The following is a 24481-nucleotide window of genomic DNA, read 5'->3' as shown; positions in this document are numbered from 1 at the left end:
AAAGTGAAATATTCCTCTTTTTCTGTTTTACATGTCTGGGTGATTTACTGCATCTACTTCTACTCACCATCTGCATGCAGTGCCCAAAAAGACCAGAAGAGGGCATCAGATTCATTCCTTGGAACTGGAGATACAGATGGTTGTGAGCCACCAAGGCTGGGCATTGAACCTGGGTTCTCTGGAAGAGCAGTCAGTACTTTTAGCCACTGGGCCATCTCTCCAGCTCCTACTTTTTACTACTTTTTATGTTTAATCTTGGCAGAAAAGAATTTTCTGAGCTATATTAGTAGTTTCAAAGGAGCAACTTTTAGCTTTGTTAACTTCTGTTACTTTCTGATTCAATTTCTATTCTAAGAACATTTCTCCCTTTGGGGTGTGTGTGTGTGTGTGTGTTGTGTTGTGTGTGTGTGTGTGTGTGTGTGTGTGTGTTGTGTATGTGTTTGCATGTGTGCACATGTGTGCATATGTGCGTAGAGGCCAGAGACCAATGGTGAGTGTCTTCCACATTTACTCTCCATCTTATTTCTTTGAGGGTCTTTTACTGAACCTGGAGCTCACTGATTTGGCTGGTTTCCAGCAAGCTCTATGGTTCTGCCTGACTCAGTTTCCCCAGACTCCCTATTTAGAAGTATTGCTGGACTTACAGTGCTGTGGCACATGGCTTTCCTGTGGGTACTGGGGTTCCAGACTCAGGCGCTAAGGCTTAAATTCCTGGCAGCTACTTTAATGGCAGCTCCACCCCCACCCCATCCTCGATACCTCTTAGGCTTTTGGTTTGCTTGTTTGATTTTTGAGGCCGAGTCTCACTATGTAGTCCTACCTTGCCTGGAACTCCCTCTGGAGACCAGGCTGCCTCTGCCTCCTGTATGCTGGTATCGAAAGCAAGCACCACCATGCCTCGCTTTCTCACCTTTTAAAAATTGACTGTTTTTATTTTACTAACTTCCTAGTTTGTTTCATTTATGAAATTATAAAATTTAAAATAGTTTTTAAAAATATTTATTTATTTTGTGTATATGGTGCTCTGTCTATATGTACACCTGCAGGCCAGAGGTCCCAGGACTTCAGGGCCCATTCTAGATGGCTGTGAGCCACTGTGTGGGTTTTGGGAACTCAGGACCTCCAGAAGAGCTGCCAATGCTCTGAACCACCGAGCCGTCTCTCCAGCCCCCCAAATTATAAAATTTAAATTGTTGCTTTTGTTTTATGTTATGATTCTTAGTCGATTGTTTAGAAGCATATTTCTTAATTTCCAGCAAAAGATTGTAGTATTACTTTTCTTGTTTTTGTTTAGCTTTTTGGCACTGATCTCTATACACTGTTGCTGGGGAAAGGTATCTGTATGACATAGTTCTTTAACATTTGCTTCATGGTACCTTATGTAGGAAAGTTTAAAAATTATTCTATATATAGACGAGTGAGATGAGTCAGTGGATAGATGTGCCTTCTGCAACTCCCTCCATTAATAACCAAGGAAACTGAAATTCTGTCTAAATAAATCCTCTTATAACAGAAGTTAGAACATTTGTTGGACCAGGAAGAATAGCCTTACTACTCACTCAGCCTGATTGTCTCTGACTTAAATAATGGAGTTTGAAAGACCAGCTGGTGTGGGAATTATTGGCCACCAACCCCTTGGCAGGTGCTTTGTGTCAGAGCTGTCAATGGAACGGGCAGCTTGGATTCCTGTTCTGTGTTTCCTGCAGTGTGACTCCAGACCCCACTCAGACTCTTTGCACTGGTAACACAAGGGCAGTGGGACAATGCTGCTGCTGCCACACCAACAAGCTGTGCCGGCACATCAGTGAGAAGGGGATGCCGGGAGACAAGAGGATGTGATCATCCTTGTGTCCTTCCTGTGCATTGACAGGCTCCGGAGAAGACCCACCCAGCTGTTGCATGTCCTCTAGCTCATCTTCTTCTTTACCTGGTGAGATCCTGGAACAGATGCACATATTGGCAGGAGCATTTAGAACAACTTCTGACCCTTCTAGCTGACTCCTATTAATTGCTCTTAGACCTGATCTGCCACCAACACAGTGTTTCAACTTACATTAATATTTTTTCTGCCACCTGTTTTTCAGGTCAAGAACTGGGAATCACTCATCTTGTCCAAAATAAGAGCTCCCTTTATTTCTAAAATTTTATTTCTACCATAGGAGATATAGTGACCCATGCCTTTGTTCATCTATAGTTTTCCTTTTTCCGTCTTTAGATGGAGATGGTGCCCTCTCTCTCACAGCCTCTGGCCAGCAACTTCCTAGAAGGCAGACTGTCATACCCACTGCAGGTATAGCTGCCTCTGGAGCAGTGCGTTTCAGCTGCTACAGTCTGAGACAGGAAAATGGGTGTGGACAAGGAAAGGGCCCAGGAGCTCACGGCCGAATGGTCAGGTTACCTTATTGCTCAGTCTAGCAAATGCAAGCCTAAATATTAGTCCTTAGTACTGAATGTTTCACATGGGAAGGCAACTTTCTCTTGGGGCTGGGGGAGCATCTTCTAGTGACATTGTGAACACTGGGTTTAGAATTAGGACTCTTAGATGATTGTCTCTGTTTCTGATGAGATGTGTACTCTGGGGAAGTCCATATATATATATATATATATATATATATATATATATATATATATATATATATATCTTCCATTTCAGTGACACTGAAGGAATTTGGACCAGATGACAGAGGGACTCCTTTCTGGTTTTCCAGACAGAAATTATAGTCCACTGACATTATTGCGCCACTCTCATCCCTGGAATTCTTAGAGTGCCAACTCTAAACTGATACAATCAGAACCTTATGTGTAAATAGCATCTTGAACACTGTTAAACAGGAGTGGTTCCACAGCTGTCCTTATTTCGAGAACAAGTTTACTGACTGCCTTGTAATCACTTAAAATATTTTATTAAGCATTGATTTTTTAAAAATGCAAGAGAAAAATGTGACCTCAGAGCAAACGCTTGAAGGTAACCAAATATCATTATAAATATTGCACTTTATAAAACCCTTTTTATATCTTCATACAACTCAATTCTAGAATATCTTTCTACAGAAATGTATATTACAAGCTTCCAGCTGCCAGTGCTTGCTGCTGTCTCCCATCAGGCAGTGGGTGGGAGTGTTCTCAGATATCTGCTCCTCACAGTGCAGGATCAGAACTTCCACCAGCAACATGGGGTGGGGAGGGGGGCTCACACAACCGTCATGTGAGAAGTAACTTGGCTCCATCTCCCAGAATGCTCAGTATTAAATTGCATGGGCTTTTTCTACGTGGGGAAGAACAGATCTTCCAGAGGCGATGAACGGAGTGTAGCTGAAGTGACTGAGCTCAGGCTAACACTGCTTGTTCTTCAGGGCGTTCATGGGCTTCTGATTCTTATTCTTGAACATCTTGACAAAGCTGTTTGGCATGATTTTGCCACGCCCATCTTCACCCACTTGTCCCATGATAATGTAATTTAGACCTAAGGAAAGAGAATGTAAAAAATAAATGTTTTTTTTTTTTCTTCATGTTCACGACTAAAGGCTTCCTTCCCCATCAGAAGTGAACAATGCGTTAGCTTTGACTCCACTTTGCTATACCATCCCCTGCCTGGAAAGGGCCATGTCTTGCTTGGAGAGGCTGTCTGCTCTGTCCTTACCTCTTCTGAGAAGCGGGCACTGCCTGCAGACCACAGTGAGCTTGACACTCATGTTCTTGCCAGCCTGCTGGATGGCCAGGTTGCCCTCCCTGTAGATGCTGATGATGGAGACTGTGGCGTGCAAACTCCCGCCTCGAGTGACCGTCGTGATGACTGTGCCAGCTAACACTATAGAGGAAAACGGGTGGTGAAAGCAAATCCAAGCCGAGCTGAAAATGGTTTTCATTCTCTTACATTTCAGACATGAAAACATAGCGTTAAAGAGTTCTCAAAATTCATAGCTAAAATGCAGGTTAGAAAAAGATTGTGGAGCTAGCTATAAGGTCATGTTTGAGTGTTGGGTCTCAGGAGAGAAATCTAGCTGCTTTCCCAACTGCCATCTGTGGCTGAGACGGAGACCCTCTCTAACATGTGGACAGATTGTCACTTAAAGGATAGAGTTATGAGCCTTACTTATGAGTAGTTAGCAAGCCTGTTTATCTCATATAGGAAATCAAAGTAGAGAACTGAGCTATAACTTAAAACAAAGAGTGAGCTGTGTGCTTGTCCTAGCATTCCCTAATACAACCAAAATCCCCCCCCCCCCCCCGCACTGAGAGTGTTTCCTTCCATAGCTGAGAACTCACTGTCCCTTGGTGATAATGTTTGGTTACTGTGCCATCTAAGTGAGTCATAGACAACAGACTAAATCTAGTTTTAGACATAGGTAACAATGCCGCAGGATGGTGTGAGCCCCCGGCGCTATGTAATACACCAGGCTCCTAAAATCAGAATTCCTAGCACACCTTCCTTTGACTCCTGGTAACGTAGGTCCACTGCAAAGTGTCAGCCAAAGGAGATCAAGGGCTCCCAAAGCATTGAAACGCAATTCCTTGCCCATCTCCCACAGAAGGCTGACCTGGGCGTGGTTGTAGAAACACCTGGCAATATTTGCTTATATTTCTATTCAGTCATTTGAACTCAGCATGAAAACTGCAATAAGATCCATCCCTTCCCTACAAGACCAACCCTGGGCAACAGAGTTACCACCTAGGGCACTGAAAATGAGCCGGAACACTTGTTTTTGATCACCTATTTGGCTGCACCATCTTTCTTTTCCTGATAAGATCAAATCTGGCATCTTTTGTTCTCAAGAGCTTTTCATGATGGTGCAAGTTTCTAATTGGAAAAATCCCTTAGAAACCCAAGCACCTGAGTACCTCTCTTCGGGGTCTAGTTTACAAGAGCTTCAGATGGACGGCAGATTTTCATATTTTACCTTAGTACTTTGGAAAGACATGCTGAGAAAGATCCTTGCATTTCTTTCTGAAAGAGGCCAGTTTTTGAATGTGAGCTTAACTATTTAATGTACTTAAACCAAATCCCAGATGTGAGAATGTCATTTTCTGGTGTATGAAAAAGAAACATATGACAAAAAGTCTACGCAGGCTTTTTCATGAAGTCAGCCAGAATACAAAGAGTAGCAGTGTCAGGTACCAAGAGTCAATTTATTAGACTGATGTGTTGTGGGGGGGGGAGGGACATGGTTTCTAAAGCTTATTCTTCTCACTGTGAAGCCAGACATTTCAAAGAACACAGGTGGACACACTCTGGTGGGCAGGACAATGCTTCCGTGGGGAAGGGACTGGTGTTTCGGAACCACTACAGGACGAGTAATGGGAGTGCCTTCGGGATTAAACATGCAGTCTCAAGTTTCTCATTAGAGAGAAAGGCTAGTTTCTGTTTCTTACCAAAGTTGCTTGAACAATAATTGCTCTCCAGAGTCCCCATCCGTCTACACTTTTGCTGACACAAGGCCACAGTGGGTTTTAAACCTAATTCAAAGAAGAAATTCAAAGAAGGTAGTCATGAGATTCAGGAAAATGAATTCAAGTGTAATTGGTGCTTATATCAGAATCTGGCCAGTTGAAATCACCATTTATCTCCCTGAGCCACCAATCCACCACTGCGATGAAATAATTATGAACCATGCCAGAGAAATTCTCCATGCTACCAACTACTGTTCTTTCTCACGGGAACTCAATACTCTCTACTGAATTTTAAACCTGAGATCAAAGATAACCCAAATTTAGCTTTGTTCTTTTCTCCTTTTATACCATTGGTTCTCAACCTTCCTAATGCTGCAACCCTTTAATACAGTTCCTCATTTATGGTGACTCCTAACCATAAAATGATTTCATTGCTACTTCATAACTGTAACTTTATAATGAATTGTAATGTAAATATTTTGGGAGGCAGAGGTTGGCCAAAGGGGCTGTGACCCACAGGCTGAGAACCAATGCTTTATATTAAGTATTTACTATAATAGAATTGACCTGTGTGCCAGCTTAGGGTGAACAAACAAACAAAAATCCAAGAGAAGAGCATGACAAATCTGGACTGACAAAGCACAGGTTAATTCTTCACAAGAAGAATTCTATGGTATTCTCATGAGGGCAAGAGGAGCTTTCTTGGTGTAAATATGTGAACAGTTCTTGCTTAAAATGTGCAGCTGTCTAGATGTCATTGGTGCAGGGCCTTAGGAATGCTATTCACATGTAAAGTGTTAGGTTTGATGCCAGGAATCCCTGAGTATTTATTTTGAACCCTGTATTGGCTATGAGGCTCTCAAGGGCTGAAATGGAACACAGTTATCAGTTCCTTCCATCAAGGGTCACAAGTTAAAAGTAAAATTAGACACAACCACAGTTGTTCTCAATTGGTGGCAACTTTATTCTGTGGGTGACATATGATTGTAGGGGAAATACTAGCCACACCCTTTTGGGGGTTGGCACAGATGACGCAGACCACGAACACTTGGGCGTGGTCCGAGTGACATAGCAAGACTTTAAATATGAGGGTCGCACGCATGCAGCTCTCTCTGTTCCCTGACCTGCTTGGCTGTACAAGACTGACTCTGAGGCGTGAGTACTTTCCTAATAAACATCTGCTCATCAAACTTGCTCTGACTCCTTGTGATCCGCACTTATTGGGTTTCATGATATATGATGGTCATAAGAAACATTTGTCCTAACTAGGGAGGCAACGATGGCGTCTAGTTCACAGCTTAAAAGGTGCATCTGTGCTGGTTGGCTTTTGTCGCCCTGACACAAACTGAGACATACCTGGGAAAGGACAATCTTAACTGAGAAAATGCCTCCATAAGACTGGCATGTCAACAAGTCTGTAGGGCATTGTCTTGATTAATAATCACACACTCTGGGTGGTGCTGTCCCTGGGCTGGTGGCCCTGTGTTGTATAAGAAAGCAGCCTAACCAAATTTTGGAGCAAGCCAGTAAGCAGCACTCCTGCATGGCCTCTGTACCCTGACTTTCTTGGATGGTGGACTACAAGCTGTAGGAGGAAATAAATTCTTTCCCCCGCAAGGAGCTTCTGGTCATGGCATCTTATCACAGCACACAAACCCTAGCTAAGACCGCACTGCAGCTCATCTGGGGTCCTGTAAATGAATGAGGGGGGTCACAAAGAGTTTGACAGTGTTACGAGGTTCCTGAATGCACAATGGCCAAAAATTAATTCGATTTAAAAAGCAGGTGTCTGAGTCTAGGTGTTTGTGGCAGTATTGGCCTGTGCTGCACTGTGAATCGCAGCCTCAGTTCTGAACACAGCTTCCTTCAGCAGAAGGTCAGGTCCCATCACAGCAGCCGCCACTGCCTGAAACAGCTCGGCTCAGATTCCAGGGGCAGAACCTACAGCATGTGAGCGACCATCACAGTTTTCACTGTGGCTACTATGTTTCTTACCCTTACAGAAACACAGAAATTAGTCTCTCCAAGAGAGTCTCACTGGGGAAAACACAAAATAAATCAACAGCATCTTTGGAGATTGTCTCAAAGCATTTTTATTTTATGTTTTTTAGCCTTACAGATCCTTTGTGTATATATTATGGCTTTTGGTTTTTGTGGCTTTGTTTTTTTTATGGGATTCCTCTGTGTGTGAACGTGTTTATCTCTGAACCTATACGTATTTCTTATGCCTTTTGGCACTCTTTTTTGTTTTGTTTTTTGAGTAAGGGTTTCTCTGTATAATATAGCCTTGGCTGTCCTAGAACACACTCTAAAGATCAAGATAGCCTTGAACTCACAGAGATCTGTCTGCCTCTGGCTCCTGAATGCTGGGATTAAAGGTGTGTGCCATCACTGCTGGACTTGGCTTTTTATCTTAAAAATACATTTTTTTTTTTTTAAAATTCAGCAGCATTTCAGTAGGCCAAAGCTGTGTTATTTGTGTCGTTAGTTCTTTGTCAACTGTCAACTTGTGTCACAAGCTAGAGATATTTGATTTATGCCCAGTGCTTAGGGATGCTAGAAAAGGAAGTTGGATTCCTTGGAACGAGAGTTAGGAACAGTTGTAAGCTCCATGTGGTTGCTGCGAATCTAAATCAGGACCCCTGGAAGAATAGTCAGTACTCTTACCTATGACCCATCTCTCCAGCCCTAGCGTTTTTCTTGATTAATGATTATGTAGGAGGGCCACGCCCACTGTGGGGGGTGCTAGGCAGGTGGTCCTGGGTTGTATAAAAGAACAAGCTGAATGAGTCATGGAAAGCAAGCCAATAAGCAGTGCTCCTCCAGGGTCTCTGTCCTGCCGCCAGCATCCTACCTTGAGTTTCTGCCCTGACTTCTGGTGGGGGGGGATAAACTGCTACCAGGAAGTGAAGGATAGAATAAACTTTTCCCCCCAAGTTGCTTTTGGTCACTGTTTTATCGTGACAATAGACAGCAGAGTGGGATTTCACTGTCCCAGAATGCTGGGCTTCACTTGGGGAATAAACTTCCCTAGTAACTCAGAAAGCCCCAGTGGCTCAGGGATGAAGGAGAGCATCTTCCCAGATGGACTGTGGGAAACTGGCTCCTTTCAGCCTTGGGTATCCCACACTGCTGCTTCCTAGCTATCAGTGCATCTCTTCAAGCCCCAGGCTACACCACTCCACTCCCTCATCTTCTGGTTTTTATCTCAATTTCTGCACTTACAAACTTAGGCCCTAGCTCTCAGCCTTCCTCCCATGCATTCTTATACCGCCTCCAAGGGGTCCACCTTCTTCATGGATGATCCAATTTCAGCCTCTTTAAGGACTCTCCTCTGCTCCATCTGCCACTCAAATCCAGGCTCACATATCCTCATGCAAAACCACATATTTCCAATCTATTAAATGGCAGATTTAGACACCCTAATATCCAGGGTAGGCTCCTCTCCTTCAGGCAGATTTATTTAATCTAACGGCTACCCCATCCCAACATTGGAGGGCCAGCGCTTTGAGCTCTCACAATCTCTAGCCAATCAACCCCAGCTTGCTCTCTTCCTTGCTTAGCGTCACTTGGTTTCTGCAGTCTGTTTTTCAGTCAACCATTTTCTTTACAATCATTTAAACTGTCACGCATCCTCTCTCTTTCAGCCCCCAGAAGTCCTGCAGGAGAATGCTCCTTTTGGTGCCACCTTCACCCACACACTCTTTTCCTTTGCTTCTCTTAGGGAGGAGGCTTTTGGTTACAGAGTGTGCAGTCTATAGCCTTTGTGACAGACCTTTCCACCTCTGTTCCTTCTGTCCCCTGCATTCACCTTAGCCACTGTATCACGGACGTTGATGTGGTCACCTCTCAATGCACTTCTCTTTTAGGACCACACGTGTGCTATGAGTTGCTAGAATTTTCTGTTTCTTTATCTTAATTCCACATGCTCCCCATCCCACCCCGGCTTCTGCCTACATTGCACCAGGAGTTATAAAACTCCTGGTCCTTCCCGTATTTTCTCATCAACTCGCTGACCACCTCCTCTGAGGGTGTCTTCTAGGACCTGTGCTGCGGACGTCCCTGCCTCCTCCTCTGCTAACGTTAGAGTTCCTCGAAGCTTTGTTCTTTCTTCTTTCCTCCCTGCACCACAATCTCTCCCCAGCTAGATAACTTCCTTTTTTTTTAAAGATTCATTTGTTTTCTTCTGTGTATGAATACTATTGCCCAAAGGTATATATATGTACCACATGCGTGTCTGGTGCCCTTGGTGGTCAGAAGAGCGGGTTGAATTCCCCGGAACTGGAGTTATGGATGGTTGTGAGCTCCCCTGTGGCTTCTGGAATCAAATTAGGTTCTCCGGAAGAACAACGTATGTCTAAACTACTGAGCCGTCTGTCCAGCCCTAGAAGTCCCTCTGCATATTCATAACCCTTAACTCTTTGTATAAAACTCCAGCTAACCACCAGGGCCTGTCACTGTCCTCCACTCACCTCTGGAGTGACCTCTTTGTGTCACAGCATAGTTCGGCCAAACAACAAGCTCATTGTCTTTTACTTATAATTCATTCACTTCACAGGGGCCAGGATGAACTTCGAAGCCAACAAATCTCATTTTGAACTTGGGTTTAAAAACTCAAAGCACTCGAGAGTATGGAGAGGGTTGAAGCTTGAAGCCAAATCTCTAGAGGCTGAAGAGGATACCAGTCGGAGGCTTTTGCACATTATGTGAAGGAGTTTGGACTGCTGGGTTTTCAGGTATGGTAGTCACCAACCACATTAGTCCTCGAATCACCAGCTATGTTTCAAGTGCTCACCATATTGGACCACACAGATGACAAATTTAATGGAAGAATGATATGGCCTATGCTGGGTTGGGAGACACAAAGGAAACTATGAGAATGCCTATGTGTTTGGGCAAACAAGCAGGGAACAGGCTTGAAGCAGAGGGTGTGATCAAAGCAAGCTGAGCGTAATACGCTTTCACTTACATGTCATGAAATGTTGGGAAACTCATTGCAAACCACATTTGCAGCTTTAGAGAAAGTTCAAATTGGAGCTAAAAGTCAGAAAGCCACTAGCACCACGGTTCTATCCAGGCAGTGCTCTGTGCTGGGCTGGGGACACCTGACAGTAACATGAGGCAGTGCACAGCCAGGCCACAAGGTGGCCGATTAGTGGACTTCTCAGAGAAGGTAGTATTTGTCTAGATGCTTTATCTTTGCTTATTTTGTTAAGCTTTCAGATAAACTAAGTCATATAAAAACTGTAATATTCCATAATCGTGAAGTTTACTGCATTTATAGTTTATTTTGATTCTAAAGAATCTTCAGTTAAATCTTCAACTTAAGTTTTTAAAGTGCAGGCTTAATAGGAATAAAGCTGTAAAGTCCTAACCTTACATAAGCTATTAACTTGTAAACTACTCATTTAGTAACAAGATTTATTTAGCCTCCAGTGCATGCCTGTGCTCTGGATATCCCTAGCAGAGGGGGGCAAAAAGCCTATGCCATTGTCTGCCAGTTTAATCCATGCCCTAACTTGAGGTTTCTAGTCTGAGCCCGAATTCCCACAGGGTGGAGCAGGTAGGCCATAGAGACCAGATACTATGCCCCAATGCCTTCATCCATTTCTTAGATCACAATGGGTCACTGTCTGCAGCTTCTTAACTAGTGAACATTTTTGTTTGATTTACTCCATTTGAATATATGTATTTTATTTGACATCTTCTGAGATGCAAAAACAAAACAAAATCTTTTATTTGACATCTTCTGAGATGCAAAAACAAAACAAAATCTTAAAACTGACTGCTGTTAAAAACTGGCAGGTATCAAGGCCCTAGAGCATTAACCTACAATAAATTTTATGTAATAAAATGAAAACTATAAGAAGATAAAAGGGAGCTGGGTGTTGGTGGTGCACGCCTTTAATCCCAGCATTTGGGAGGCAGAGGCAGGCAGATCTCTATGAATTCGAAGCCAGCCTGGTCTACAGAGTGAGATCCAGGACAGGCTCCAAAGCAATACAGAGAAACCCTGTTTCAAAAAAACAAAAACAAAAAAAAAAAAGAAAAGAGAAAAAAAAAGGGGGGGGAGACAAAAGAAAAGGTGACCCAGGACTAGAGTTAGAGTCATCAAATTCAAGTTATAGTTAAACAGGAGGAATGCTCTATAATTCAACAGCACTGTAGTGTGACTACATAATTCATTGTGTTATATACAGTCAAAATAGTAAGTTTCAAAAATATATTTCTTATGGGGAGGTATTATGCCCAGGTCAGAGGACAACTCTGTGGAATCAGTTCCTCCCCTCCCCCGTTTGTGGATCCCAGGGAGCAAACTCAGGTTCCACCCTTATACAGTGAGCACCTTTCCTGATATACCTCCCAGCCTCACATTATATATGCTAAGAACCAGAAGAGATGAGCTCAAACTCAAGATGACAAATATTTAAGGAGGCAGAAATGGTAGTACCCCGCTTTGACCACTGTATACTATATGCATGGATCAAATTGTATATGCCACAAATGTGTGCCAATTATTGTCAATTAAAAAAACAATGAAGGGAAGAACTTTGCCATGTACTAGTGATGGAACAGTGGGTTTATTAAGATAGTGCTTGTGTTATAGTTCTCGTTGTGTGTGTAATTCTTAGGTGGCCGTTGTTTTTTCCCATGGCTAATGCAAACCACTAGCTGGTAAGCATTGTTACCCTTTTTGTTTTATCCATGAAATCTCATTATCATCTCACACAAGTTTTCATCTAGTTATTTCCATTTCCGGTACCTTCTTATTTTGATTTAAAATAAGAAGAATTTCTACTTCAAAGGAATTCTTTTTAGAATTCTAAAGTATTTGTGCCAACTTTCGAAGAGCAGAGCTTACCTGTAGTTACGGGGAACGTGGTGGTAACAGGCACGGCTGTAGTTGTGGGAATTTTTTTGGGCCTGAATTTGTAGTGACCAATAAATCCATCTGCTGTTAAACTTAAGTCTGATAAAAACTGAATGAGAAGTTCATTTCTCTCAGACACGATCGGCCTAAGAGAGAAACACATTTACAGTTTATGTGGCACCTCTTTGAAAATGTCAAATCTTCCAGCTTTCTTCCTTTCTTTCTCTTTGTTGTTTTGGTTTTTGGTTTTTTTTTTTTTTTTTTTTTTTTTTTGGTTTTTTTGTTTTGTTTTTTTGAGACAGGGTTTCTCTGTGTAGTCCTGGCTATCCTGGAACTTGCTTTGTAGACCAGGCTGGCCTCGAACTCAGAGATCTACCTGCCTCTGTCTCGTAAAGGCTTGCACCACCGTGCCTCATTAAAACTTCTAGCTTTCGATTCATTTTTGACAATAGATTAGCAACTCTCTGTAAACCTAAAATGCAAAACACTTGAAAAAATGAAAGTCCTAACAGCCCACTTCCCAAGGACCCTGTCATCATCCTCTTTCTGTAGAAAGGGCAACTGAACCCAGAATTCAGCGATCTTCCCAAGGTCCTGGGGTCAGTACATGGGAAGCAGGATGTGAACCTGGGCCCAGTGACTGTAGAAACAGTGGAAGATGTTGGGACCAGTGTGAACAATGATGCTATGGTTGTTTCCCACAAGCCCCCAAGGCTTTGCCTGACTTGTGAGTCTGAAATACGTCTGGGATTCACACCAGCTGCTGGTGATGCAGAAGCCGAGGGACGGAGCTGATGATGTAGACGGCTCAAAGAGACCACATTTCATTTTTAAAGGGAGGGCTAATGTCTGCCTGCCATCGTGACAGTTCTCTTTACAATCCCCCATCGGGAGATGCCGATAAGGAAAGAAGGCAGGTGGCTACTGATTGGTAACCATGACACCACGAAGAGCTCCAGCAGTAGGGACTTTTTGAGTAGTTGGAACTACAGGGTTAGAGCCTTCAAGTCCCTCTGAATCTTAGGGGATAATTGTATGAAGTGTCAGTCTCACTTCAGTTGCTATTATTTCCTTATCATTGATGACAATGCTGCTTAGCTGATCTTATTTAAAAACTATTTCCTAAGTAGAAAAAGATTAAACTAGTTATGTGATTGAACCAGTCAGTGATTTCATGGAAGTCTTTTTTTCTGGGGCATCCCTCTAGTCTATGGTCCTGACAGCCCATAATGAGCAGGTCATTTCAGTACCACCTGCTGTGAACTGGCAGATTCCATGCTTGAACTTGAGTAATACCCTCTTAAAGTGAGTGTGGGAGCAACAGAAGCAGGAGGCTCATGACCTCCATCTGTATGTCCCCTCCCCAAAGCAGCTAGGACCATGCAAATAAGGCTTTGGAGATTCAAGATTTTACAGAGATATTTTAACTTGCTTATGAAAAACATGAACTAAGCTGGGTGGTAGTGGTGCATACCTTTAATCCCAGCACTCAGAAGGCAGAGACAGGCAGATCTCTGTAAATTTGAGGCCAATCTGGTCTACAGAGCAAGTTCCAGGACAGCCAGGGCTACACATAGAAACTCTGTCTCAAAAAAGAAAAAAGGAAAACATGAAATAAATTTTTAAAGCTACCCTGTACACGATTCTCACCTACAATTAAAAAACAAAACATGCTAGTCTTGTTTAAATGATAGATTGCAGCAAGCACTCCCTATAGGCACAATGGAAATCCAATCAGGCTGGCCTTCTACACAGGCAAATGTCATTCTGGTCACCACACCCTGACTTTTTTTTGAACTAACTGGGAGACACTGTATCAGAAATTGATTTCATTTTTCAAGGAAGAGTATTTTAGTAACAAAGTAGATTTTTGTTGTGGCGGGTTTTTTTTTTTTTTTTTTTTTTTGTGAAAACATAACAGGATCCCAGTGCACTGAGGACCAAGGGTTGCATCTACAAGCTGAGGAAATGAATAACTAGGGAGGGGAGATGAGATCTCACTCAAAGATGGGCTGAGAGGCTGAAAGCTTATGATAAATCCAGATGTTTTATCTGCTTGAGGCCCTGATTCTCCCATTGCTACCCAAGTTAGCATGGTTGAGCTACTGACAGAGACAGTGTGTCTAGCAAAATAGAGAAAATATATTCTTTTCATTCAAAATGGATGCTGCCAGAAGAAAAAGCTACAGAAGTCACTCTAGATATTTGAGAAGTAGATTCTGTTTTCCCTTTGAGGTGGGAAAAGAAGTCTGACCCAGACAGCTGTATCGGGGTTCTGGATGGTCTTGAGGGGAAGGACTGGGGACAAAAAGGAAAAGTGGTAACAAAAGGAAAGAGTTAAAGCTGCGGTCAGGAGAGCTGCAGGGTGGATGACCCAGGCCAGTGGGTTTATTAGGATCACAGTTCCTTATATACCCGTCAAATGGGGAAGCAGAAAAAAAGGCATAAGCATCAGACAGCAGAATTACGGATGGCTCAGAATAGCTCAAGTTCTCCTTCCAAGAGGTACCTTTTGGGACAGCAAACAAAGCATTTCACATTCTACTATCCAGAACATTTAACCACATACTTACAGGGGTGGGGATAGGGCATGTCAAGTGCCCCTTCCCAGACAACTCTCCCTACCCACACCAGACCCTCACAGCAATCTGTAGCTGGCCTTGTGTAGCATGACCCTGGCTAGGCAAAGGGTAAAATGTCCAACCCCATCATCAGGGTTGATGGGCAGTTGCCAATCCAGTGTAGCCCCCAATACCAGTCAATATGGTTTTTCTCCAGAGTTCTGATAAACATCAGAGGAACAGTGGTTTCAACACTACACAAATCCTCCCAGGGAATAAGCCCCTGGCCTTTTCTCTTTTTGTCTCAGAAGTTCCCATTTTTTCCAATGCTTGAGCTCCCCTAAGCAGGTCTGTGACACAGGTGGAGTGTCTGCCCCTGCAGCAACATCAGCCCTGCCTCTATTTGTCCTCGTGGCTGCTGGACTCAGGTGGCCGCTCTTTGCTGTTGCTGGTGGACAGGGCTCCACTGTTACGGAACCCAAGCTTTGTCAACAAACAACAACTTAACGTTTTCCAGGAAATAAAGGTAATTAGGGAATTAGTAGGACGTGGGTTAGAGTCATTAAAATATTAGTGATACAAACAGGCGCTACTTACACAGGTGGACTGTCACCACAGTACTTTCCGATTCTCTTAGCGTCGTTGACTTCGCCACCGTTAAATACAGCCACGTAGTCATATCGGCAGTAGTTATCACGCTCAACATCAAACTTCTCAAACTTTAACTCTATAAGCTTCAGGAAAAGCACGGCATGGAAATGTCAATAACCTGAATGACCTTGAGTGGAAATCCCCTGGTAATTGGTGCTGGAGGTCTATTATGGCAACTATAAATAATAATAAAGTGATCTGAGAATTGCTGAGAGCATAGATTTTACATGTTGTCAGTGTGTACAACCACAAGTGTAACTATGCTAGGTGAAGGATATGCTAATTAGTTTCATTGCACTATTTCCCAATGTATGCATCATCAAAGTAGCACTGTCTATACTGAAGGTAAATGCAATTTTTATTTGTCAGTTATACCTCAATAAAGTTAGAAAGAAAAAGAGAATAAAAAGGTTGTTCTATCTGGATGACTGGGTATGTGTCGGGGTGATAAAGAGACCTGTATACCAAATCCATTCTTCTCTGAAAAAAAAAAAAGAACAGAAATCAAAAGCATCATCTAAGATGTTCCCCACGGCCGGGCGTTGGTGGTGCACGCCTTTAATCCCAGCACTCGGGAGGCAGAGGCAAGCGGATCTCTGTGAGTTCGAGGCCAGCCTGGTCTCCAGAGCGAGTGCCAGGATAGGCTCCAAAGCTACACAGAGAAACCCTGTCTCAAAAAAAAAAAAAAAATGTTCCCCACATTGCATGTATCTGGGTGTGGTATGTGTGCATGGTATGTGTGGCCACGAGATGTGTAGCTTTCTCCTTTTGAGAGGAGACAAACATCCTAATCACGTGTAAAGGAGTCAGTTTGGGGGATGAAAGGTTCAGGGACATGGAACTGACTAGAGTTGTTAAAGAGTGAAGCCTGCACTGTGGACACGCTCCAGGCATGCCATGCGCGGAGTGGCTGCTTTCCAAAGCGGTTGCACAGAAGCCCTGATACACTGATTGAAGACTTTATTCTCTCTCTCTCTCTCTCTCTCTCTCTCTCTCTCTCTCTCTCTCTCTCTCTCTCTCTCTCTGTTTTTGCTCTACTACTAAGAATAGTGTCCTAAATCATTCACATGAACAGCACATTTTAATTTCATAAGCCATCATTGTCCCCCTGTCCCCTAAACAAGCAGTTTTTTGGTTTGGTTTGGTTTGGTTTTTCAAGGCAGGGTTTCTCTGTGTAGCTTTGGAGCCTATCCTGGCAGTCGCTCTGGAGACCACACTGGTCTCGAACTCACAGAAATCCTCCTGCCTCTGCCTCCTGAGTGCTGGGATTAAAGTTGTGTGCCACCAATGCCCGGCTTCCAAACAAGCAGTCTTTTTAGGAACATTTTCAGTATGCGAATCTAAAAAAGTCTCCCTGGGTCATCAACAGCTGTGGCACTCAGCTGCTATCCAGTCTTGCTGGGCAATAGGTAGCCAGGGACTCTGCTAATTCAGGGATGCTATGGAAATTAATTCCCACTAGAAGAAGGGCATTAATTCCCAGCTCGGTATTAATTCCCAACTCAAGAAGACGCTTGCACATTAATCTGAGCAAAGGTGGCAAAAACAATGGCATTACAGTTGGACACAGAGGTCAGTTTTGATTGGATCATAGGGCCATCCATGTAGATATTTACCTGCCTTTAAAAAGCCCGTGTCTGTGATGGGGGAGTACCATCTTACTCATGCTAAAAATTGCTTTCAACTATGTTTAAAAACCTCCTTTGGGAAGCCACTGACTTTTCACCAGCAACTAATAAAATACTTTCCATTTAAAAATTGGCTGAACTTTCTTGCCCTAAAAATTAAAAAGCTTTTGGAGAGGAGATTAAAAAGAGCTAAGAGGAGAAAGGGGAAGGCTGGGACAGAACCCAGAGGCAGTGCTTTTGAAGAACATTCCAGAGCCTTGCACAGAAATTCCTCAGGATTTGGGTTTTGGGCTGTTTTTCCTCTTTGGACAGAACTGCCTGAGGGTTCCAAATACCCCATTGCTGGTGAAAAATTCAACGGAGTGAAACAAAAGAAACCTGAATCTCCCAATAATGGGAGAAGAATCACAAGAGAAGATGTGGAACTGTAATTTGGAAGCTAATGACATTGGCCTTATTTGGTCAGCTGTATTATTTGGTCAGTGTCACAGAGAAATTATCAACACAATTTCAAGAATTACATAATAGTTTTAAGTATTTCAAAAATGTACTTTTAACTATAAACTGTAATCCCTTCAACAGACATGTGGTCTTTCATTATTAAATAAAGGCTACATTTCTAGTCTTTAAACATAGACTGAGTTTTGAGGTATGGTCAGTGTGGATGTCTGCATTTGTATGTATATGCGTTCACCTCAGTGACTTGCATGGTGTATTTTCCTGGATTGTAATTGACATTAAAACAAATACGTGGCAAGTATCTTGGGCTGTAGAGATGCCTCAATGGGTAAGAGCACTGGCTGCTCTTCCAAAGGACCAGGGTTCAAGTCTCAGCACCCACACGGCTGTTTATAATAATCTGTAAGTCTAGTTCCAGGAAACCAGATCCCATTTTCTGGCCTCCACAGGCACCAGGCACAGACATGGTACACAGACATACATGCAGACAAAATGCTCGTACACAGAAAATAAAAATAGATCAATAAAATTATTTAAAAAGCTGTATTGTGATGCTCACTAGAGAGTGTTTAGAATAAAGTCAGTAGTGTTTGAAACAAGAATAATTTTACCAATTGATTTTTAAGATCCATCTACTCCTGCACCAAATTCTGTCCTACAATTGATATGTAGTAGTTTCTAGAAAAGGTCAAGAATTCATATAAGCACATATAAACACATAGTAATAAACTCTGGTAAACTGGATTTCAGCAGACTATTTTAGAGCAGTGGTTCTCAGCTGTGGGTTATGACCCTTTTGGGGTCACATATCTGATTATCCTACATATCATATGTTTACATGACGTTTCTTAACAATAGCAAAACTACAGTTATGAAATAGCAACAAGATAATTTTATGGTGGGGGTCACCAAAGCATGAGAACTGTTTTAAAGAGACTCAGCATTAAGAAGGTTGAGAACCACTGATCTCAAGGAACAGATAAGAAGCTTGCACCCATTTTGTTTCAAAAATCCCCAATTCTCAAAAGCTGATCCTTTATCCCCAGAGTCAGGGGGTTCCTTGGAGGCTCTGGAGTTGCTGGCTGGCGTTGCTGGAGTGGGGCATGCCCTGGATGAGGTGGACTGACTAAGTGAGCAAAGGAGATGCTGGGATGTTTGAGGGCGTGATGCGTGCATCTGAGGACCCTTCCTCCCCACTCTGCTGGGTGCCAACTCTTGCAGCCTCATGCTCTTTACATCTGCCCCCAGACTACCCAGTCCTAGGTGGAATTTGTTTACAATTTGTATTTTCGAAACTGTTTTGATAGTTACAATTACATAATAGAAAATCAAATCCATGACTTTGCAAGTCAAAGAGTGCCAAGGGCAACTTTAGCCTGGGTCTTCGTAAGAATAACTACTGGTGTCCACCTGGGCTTTCCTCGCTTGTGTCTTTAACTCTCGAGCCCCAGAAGCAGAGGCTCACACTGTGGGCAGTTCACACATACTCACTTTTGTCACATTTTCTGGAGCCTCACCTGGTTCTTCGGGGCTACGATGTGCCACACACATGTAACCCCTATGGGGTAATCTCGGTCAGGCCAGTTGGGGGTTTTAAAAGAGCCGGAAGGTTTTTCAAGGCGTCCTCCACAATACCTGTCTCCTAAACTCATTAAATATGAAAAAAAAAAACCAAGGTCACAGTAATACAATCACCCAGAGATTAGGAATGAGAACATAGGGATGTCACAGCACATCAAGGCAATGGGAGGGGCTGTTCTTTTTAAAATAGTGACCACACAATCTACTTCACGTGTTTGAGATGGTCTTTCATAGCACAGGTTGGCCATCAGTGCACTATGTGGCTGAGTCTGGCTTTGCTCCTCCTGCCTCCACCTCCTAGTGCTGTGGTTACAGACATGGTATCCCCACAGCCAGTTCACCGAGTACTTTGTCACTGCCAGATGTGTCACACCAGAGAGGGAAGGAGTGGTCTCAGAACCACAGCTTTTCTGTTGTGCATTTTCCCCCTCTTTTGGAACAAAAAAGTCCCACTCATTCAGAATTGTAGACAGTGCAATGAACCAGGTTTTAAGAATCCTGAAGGCATTGGCTCATTGGTTATTTATGAAAGTTCCATGGACAAATTTCAAATTAGCTTTGCATTACTAGTATATAGTATTCTCCATATCTCTCTCTCCACACACACACACACACACACACACACAGACACACACACACACATAACCACTATATAGCATCTAGTAACACTTAAATAGTAGAGTTCAGTTTAGGCTATTGTTAATGAGGCTACTATGATTTTTTTTTGTGCACATGTTTTTTGTTGATGTGTACTGCCATTTTTCTTACATTAATACCCAAAAATGCATTGCTGGGCCAGAATAGATACAGGCATTTACCTTCATGAAACAATCAACACCACCAAAACTTCTCCCAGCACCAAAGAGTTTGTTATCATTTTATAGTTCCCAAAGAGTGAGACAATTGGTTACTTCTCATTCTTGATACCACACAGTGTTATCAGATTTTTAGCCAACATAATGGGCAAATAGTGGCATCTCACTGTGATCTTTTTTATTTTTATTTTATGTGTACACTCGGTATTTGCCTGATGTATTATCCATGCACCATGTGTGTGCACTGCTCACAGAGGCCAGAGGAAAGCATCAGATCTCATGGGACCAGAGTTACATACAGATCCTAGTCCTCTGGAAGACCAGCCAGTGCTTTGAATCATGGAGCCATCTCTCAGCCCCTCACTGTCTTCATTTGCATTTTTCTGATGTTTAAAGATACTGGCCATTCATAGCATCCTTTGTGAAATACTTGTACAAATTTTTCACTCAATTTGTATTTACTGAGATTCTTCTATTGTTGGGTGTTATTTTTATGTATTCTATTAACTGACACTTTGTGGATATTTCCTCTACTGGTGTGGATTGCCTGTTCATATCTGTAATGGTGTAATTTAATATGTACCAGTTTTAATTTTAATGAAGTTCACATGAAGTTTACTTTCAGTCTATTTGGTCTTTGTATTTCAAGTGGTTTTTGATAACAATGTGTGCCTGGGACTTGCTTTTAATCAACCTAACAATAACCTTCCTCTCTTTGGGTGTTTAATCCCTTATATCTAGTGTATTTATGGATATCTGGGGTTTAGTGTGCCTGTTGCTATTTTATTTTTCAGTTTGTTCTCACCTCTTATTACATGTGTTCTTCCTTCAAGCTTTCTTGAAGTGGAGAATTTTGGTATTCTATTTAAATCTTTTGTCTGTTAGTCATAGAGCTTCAGGTTTTAATGTATGTTTTAATACATGTAACTCAACACAACCTATACAGAGATCATTCTGAACATTTTCATGTATGGTATGTATGTGCGTGTGCGTGTGCGTGTGCGTGTGCGTGTGCCTGTGCGTGTACGTGTGCGTGTGAGTGTGTGTGTGTGTGTGTGTTTCCATTTAGCCATCCTTTGTTGTCAAATGTAAGACATTATATCTTGCATAATACAAAGCTCATGTTTAATCATGAACACTGTGAAAAGAAATCAAAAGACAAACATAAATGCTCTCTTCTACACTAACCACTCCCAGTGGGCATTCTTCACCGCTTTCAGGTCAGCCCCAGCTATCATTGTCCATGACATGAGGTGCTGCCATCAGCATTTCCTGTGGCACAGATATAAAAATGTCTCTCAGATATTCACAGCACTTGTAAGTGCTTTACCCTCACTTTCATGTTGGAAAGCTGGCTGTAGAAGATGCTAGACAGATTCATCCCAGCACTTGAAGGATGCCATGACACTGCCCTCTGCTCCCTCTGCTGCTCACAACAGAAGGCCAAGCTCAGCTCTTCGTTCTTTTCTCGGTTTATCCGCTTGGCTTTAGGAATTTTATCTGTTGAGTTCTGTAATTCAATTATAACGTACTAAGGTTTTTATTTTTATATTCCTTTTTATTTATCCTATTTAGAGTTTATTTTCTTCTTGGCTGCATCAATTCATGTACTTTGCTAAATCTATGTGCAGTTAAGTCATTTTTCTTTACATTTTTGTTTCTATACTTGTTGTGGTAAAAGCTTCACCCCAGCCCCTGACATCCAAAGAGTCTGGGATGTTATGGTGGAAGTTCCACCCAAGCCCCCCTGCCCTATCTCTCTCCAAATCCTGCGGCATCTCAGAAAGCCTACCAAATGATGACCCCTCCCCCAGAGATGCTCAAGACCACTTCCCCCAGAAAAATAGACTCCTGGTTTTCTGGTCTCTCTTTCCTGTCTCCTCTCTGGGGGACTGGAAGGCCATCCGGGAGCATTGTATCCATTAAACCTGGGCTTTTTCTAATTCGGTTTTATTTGGTCTGATTTGGATTGCTGCATGGGCAGAGAGGCTTATTGGGTTGCAGAAACTTTTCAGTACTATTTCATTATTTTAGAGATAAAACTCATACATACATAGACAATTTAATACTATCTCTTTGGTCTTTTGGTCCCCCCTTTCTTCATTCTTTTCTGTGCTGGCATTTCAGGCTAGTAACTTCTATTTGTGGGCAACTGTTTCTGTAACTTCCAGGCTACTTGTTGGGTAAATTATAAGACATCAAATTCTGTATTTTCTAACTCTAAAATCATCATCTTGTTCTTTTTTTTTTTTTTAGTTTCTGTTTCTTCTTTTTATTTATGCTGTGCACATTCCTTTCAAATATTAAAACTTTTCCTCCTCCCTCAATACTGGAAACTGAACCCAGGACTTTGCACATGTTAAGTAAACATTCTACCACTAGGCCACACCTCTGGCTCCCCTCCCCCACAATAAAGGATCTGTTCTGTAGCCCTGGCTAGCCTTCAACTTGAAATCTTCCTGCCTCAGCTTCCTGGGTGACTGGGATTCCAGAAACAAATTCACAATAGCTGCTTAAAGTGTTGCTTGTAGTGAGCCATTCCTCAAACTTGTCTGCCTGCCTGCCTGCCTGTCTGTCTGTCTGTCCTTATACTTCCACTTATCTCCTGTTGGTTTATTTCTCTACAGAAAAATCACCAATGCACAAATATAATAAATAGCCAAATTGAAAAATGAAGCATTCATCTGCTAATTGCAACCTCTGATTTATGATGGGTTTTTCTACTGACTGCCTTTTTCTTCACTACGGGTATGGAGCATGAATGGGCTACATTAGACTCTAGATTCTGTTATGTTCTTATGAAAAATGATTTTTCTCCTAGTAGGAATTTAGCTACATTTAAACAGTCTGTCTCCCTGGCAGTGGCCAGAGACGCTAATCTGTGTTTGGGCCTTTGTCCCAAAATTGTAGTGTTTTTTAAATTTAGTTTTATTTATTTTTATTTTATGTGCATTGGTATTTTGCCATGGGTGTCTGTTCCCCTGGAATTGGAGTCACAGAAAGCTATGAGCTGCCATGTGGGTGCTGGGAATTGAACCCAGGTCCTCTGAAAGAGCAGTCAGTGCTCTTAACCTCTGAGCCATCTCTCCAACTCCCCTTCTCCCAGCCACCCCCTGTGAAATCAAAGTTTTGCTGTCAAATATGTGGGTAAATTTTCCGTGAATATTTTGAACTCTATGCTTTGTGGCAGCCTGCTAGGATTTCTTCCCCAGCGCTCTGGTTGCACTGTCAGCACTCAATCCTGTTTTCTGACTTCTCAATGTAGTCTCATGTGGTACTGACCCAAACCCAGGGCAGATGAGCAGGTATCCTTGGGCAGAGGGCTGGGGATTTAGAAATCCTGCCTGCTGCAGTCATCTTTCAAAGTGCTTTCTTGGAGTGCTCCTAAAACTGACACAGAAATATCCTGACATGCGTTAAGTAAAACGGAAAGGTATGAAGTAATACGTGATTTCGCTGAGGTTTTTAAAGAGTTGTAAAGGTTATATGAATGTAAGAAAACACCGAGAGAAAGATATAGAACCCATTGGCCAGGCCTTTCTGGAGGAGGAGGCAAAGTAGTGGCTTGCACATCTATGAAGATATGTTCAAGCTTCTCATTTAGCCCCACGAATTTCTACATTTGACTTTTTACAAGACTATATTTAAACTTTCTAAAAAGGACCAACTTTTTAGAATGATCTTTGGTGACTTGTTGGCATTCCTTGGCTCTTTGAGAACAGAGCCTGGCACACAGTAGGTAATGAATCCCCATGACCCGCCATCACTATTTATCACCGCCCCGTGTGAAAATGGGTACCTTTTCCGTCTGGTGCAGCAGCAGAGAACGTGGCCATGAAGCCACTCCCAGCTGTGTTGGCATCGGAAATCATTTGTACCATCATCTTGTTGCCACTGGCTACAAGGGATCCAGGTCGGAATGTGCCACAGAAGCGCCCGATGCGCTGGCCATTGGCATGGCCATTGTACACATCCACGAAGTCATAACGACACAGGTTGTCGCTCTCAAGGTCTATGAATCGGAAATTCAGAACGACCACTTTGCCCTCAGGGACCTGTCAAGAAAACGAGGGGGATGAAAAACTGTCAAAGAAGCAACATCTGTGGCCTGTCAGCACTAAAGGCAGCAGAGTGCAGTATACCAGGCAGGGGTGGGCCTCAGTGCAGAGTCTGCCTGGCATGTGTGAAGTGCTGGGTTCGATCCTAGCAATGCACACTCATAAACAAATAAGTAAATGACCCCAAGTGATTTTCTTCTCAGGGCTAAACTAAGCCAGTAAGAGTGTCCAGCACACTGCTTCAGAATAAGAACATAAGCCCTTACTGTCTTTTGCTAAGCTCAACAGTTCTGTAAGGCACACAACCCTATTCTGTAAAAGAATTATCTCAACCAAGCTACAGACTACTAGACTGATCTCATTAGCTGGTATCATTATCTATAAAGAATACCAGTTCTGACTGGATTTATTGGTGCATATTTACATATTGTAAATACTGTGTTACCTAGACATGTTGCTTGGCAATGAA

The 24481-nt window shown here is 42.6% G+C and overlaps 1 protein-coding gene across 1 annotated transcript in view; it reads right to left on the bottom strand.

The window, feature by feature from the left end:
* Positions 1-2974: 2974 nt before the first annotated feature.
* Pcolce2 (procollagen C-endopeptidase enhancer 2) overlaps positions 2975-24481 on the bottom strand; it is a 50609-nt gene continuing 29102 nt past the window's right edge. Inside the window, exons 3-9 of the mRNA XM_027410931.2 lie at positions 23754-24009; positions 19076-19200; positions 15418-15554; positions 12251-12405; positions 5371-5454; positions 3641-3808; positions 2975-3463 (exon numbers count right to left, since the gene is read on the bottom strand). Coding sequence (XP_027266732.1) covers positions 3333-3463; positions 3641-3808; positions 5371-5454; positions 12251-12405; positions 15418-15554; positions 19076-19200; positions 23754-24009 — 1056 coding nt within the window. The 3' untranslated portion in view covers positions 2975-3332. The remainder of the gene's footprint in view (positions 3464-3640; positions 3809-5370; positions 5455-12250; positions 12406-15417; positions 15555-19075; positions 19201-23753; positions 24010-24481) is intronic.

The sequence above is a fragment of the Cricetulus griseus genome, chromosome 4 (assembly GCF_003668045.3).
Source record: "Cricetulus griseus strain 17A/GY chromosome 4, alternate assembly CriGri-PICRH-1.0, whole genome shotgun sequence".
Classification (NCBI taxonomy): domain Eukaryota; kingdom Metazoa; phylum Chordata; class Mammalia; order Rodentia; family Cricetidae; genus Cricetulus; species Cricetulus griseus.
This window is presented reverse-complemented; position numbering and strand designations above follow the sequence as displayed.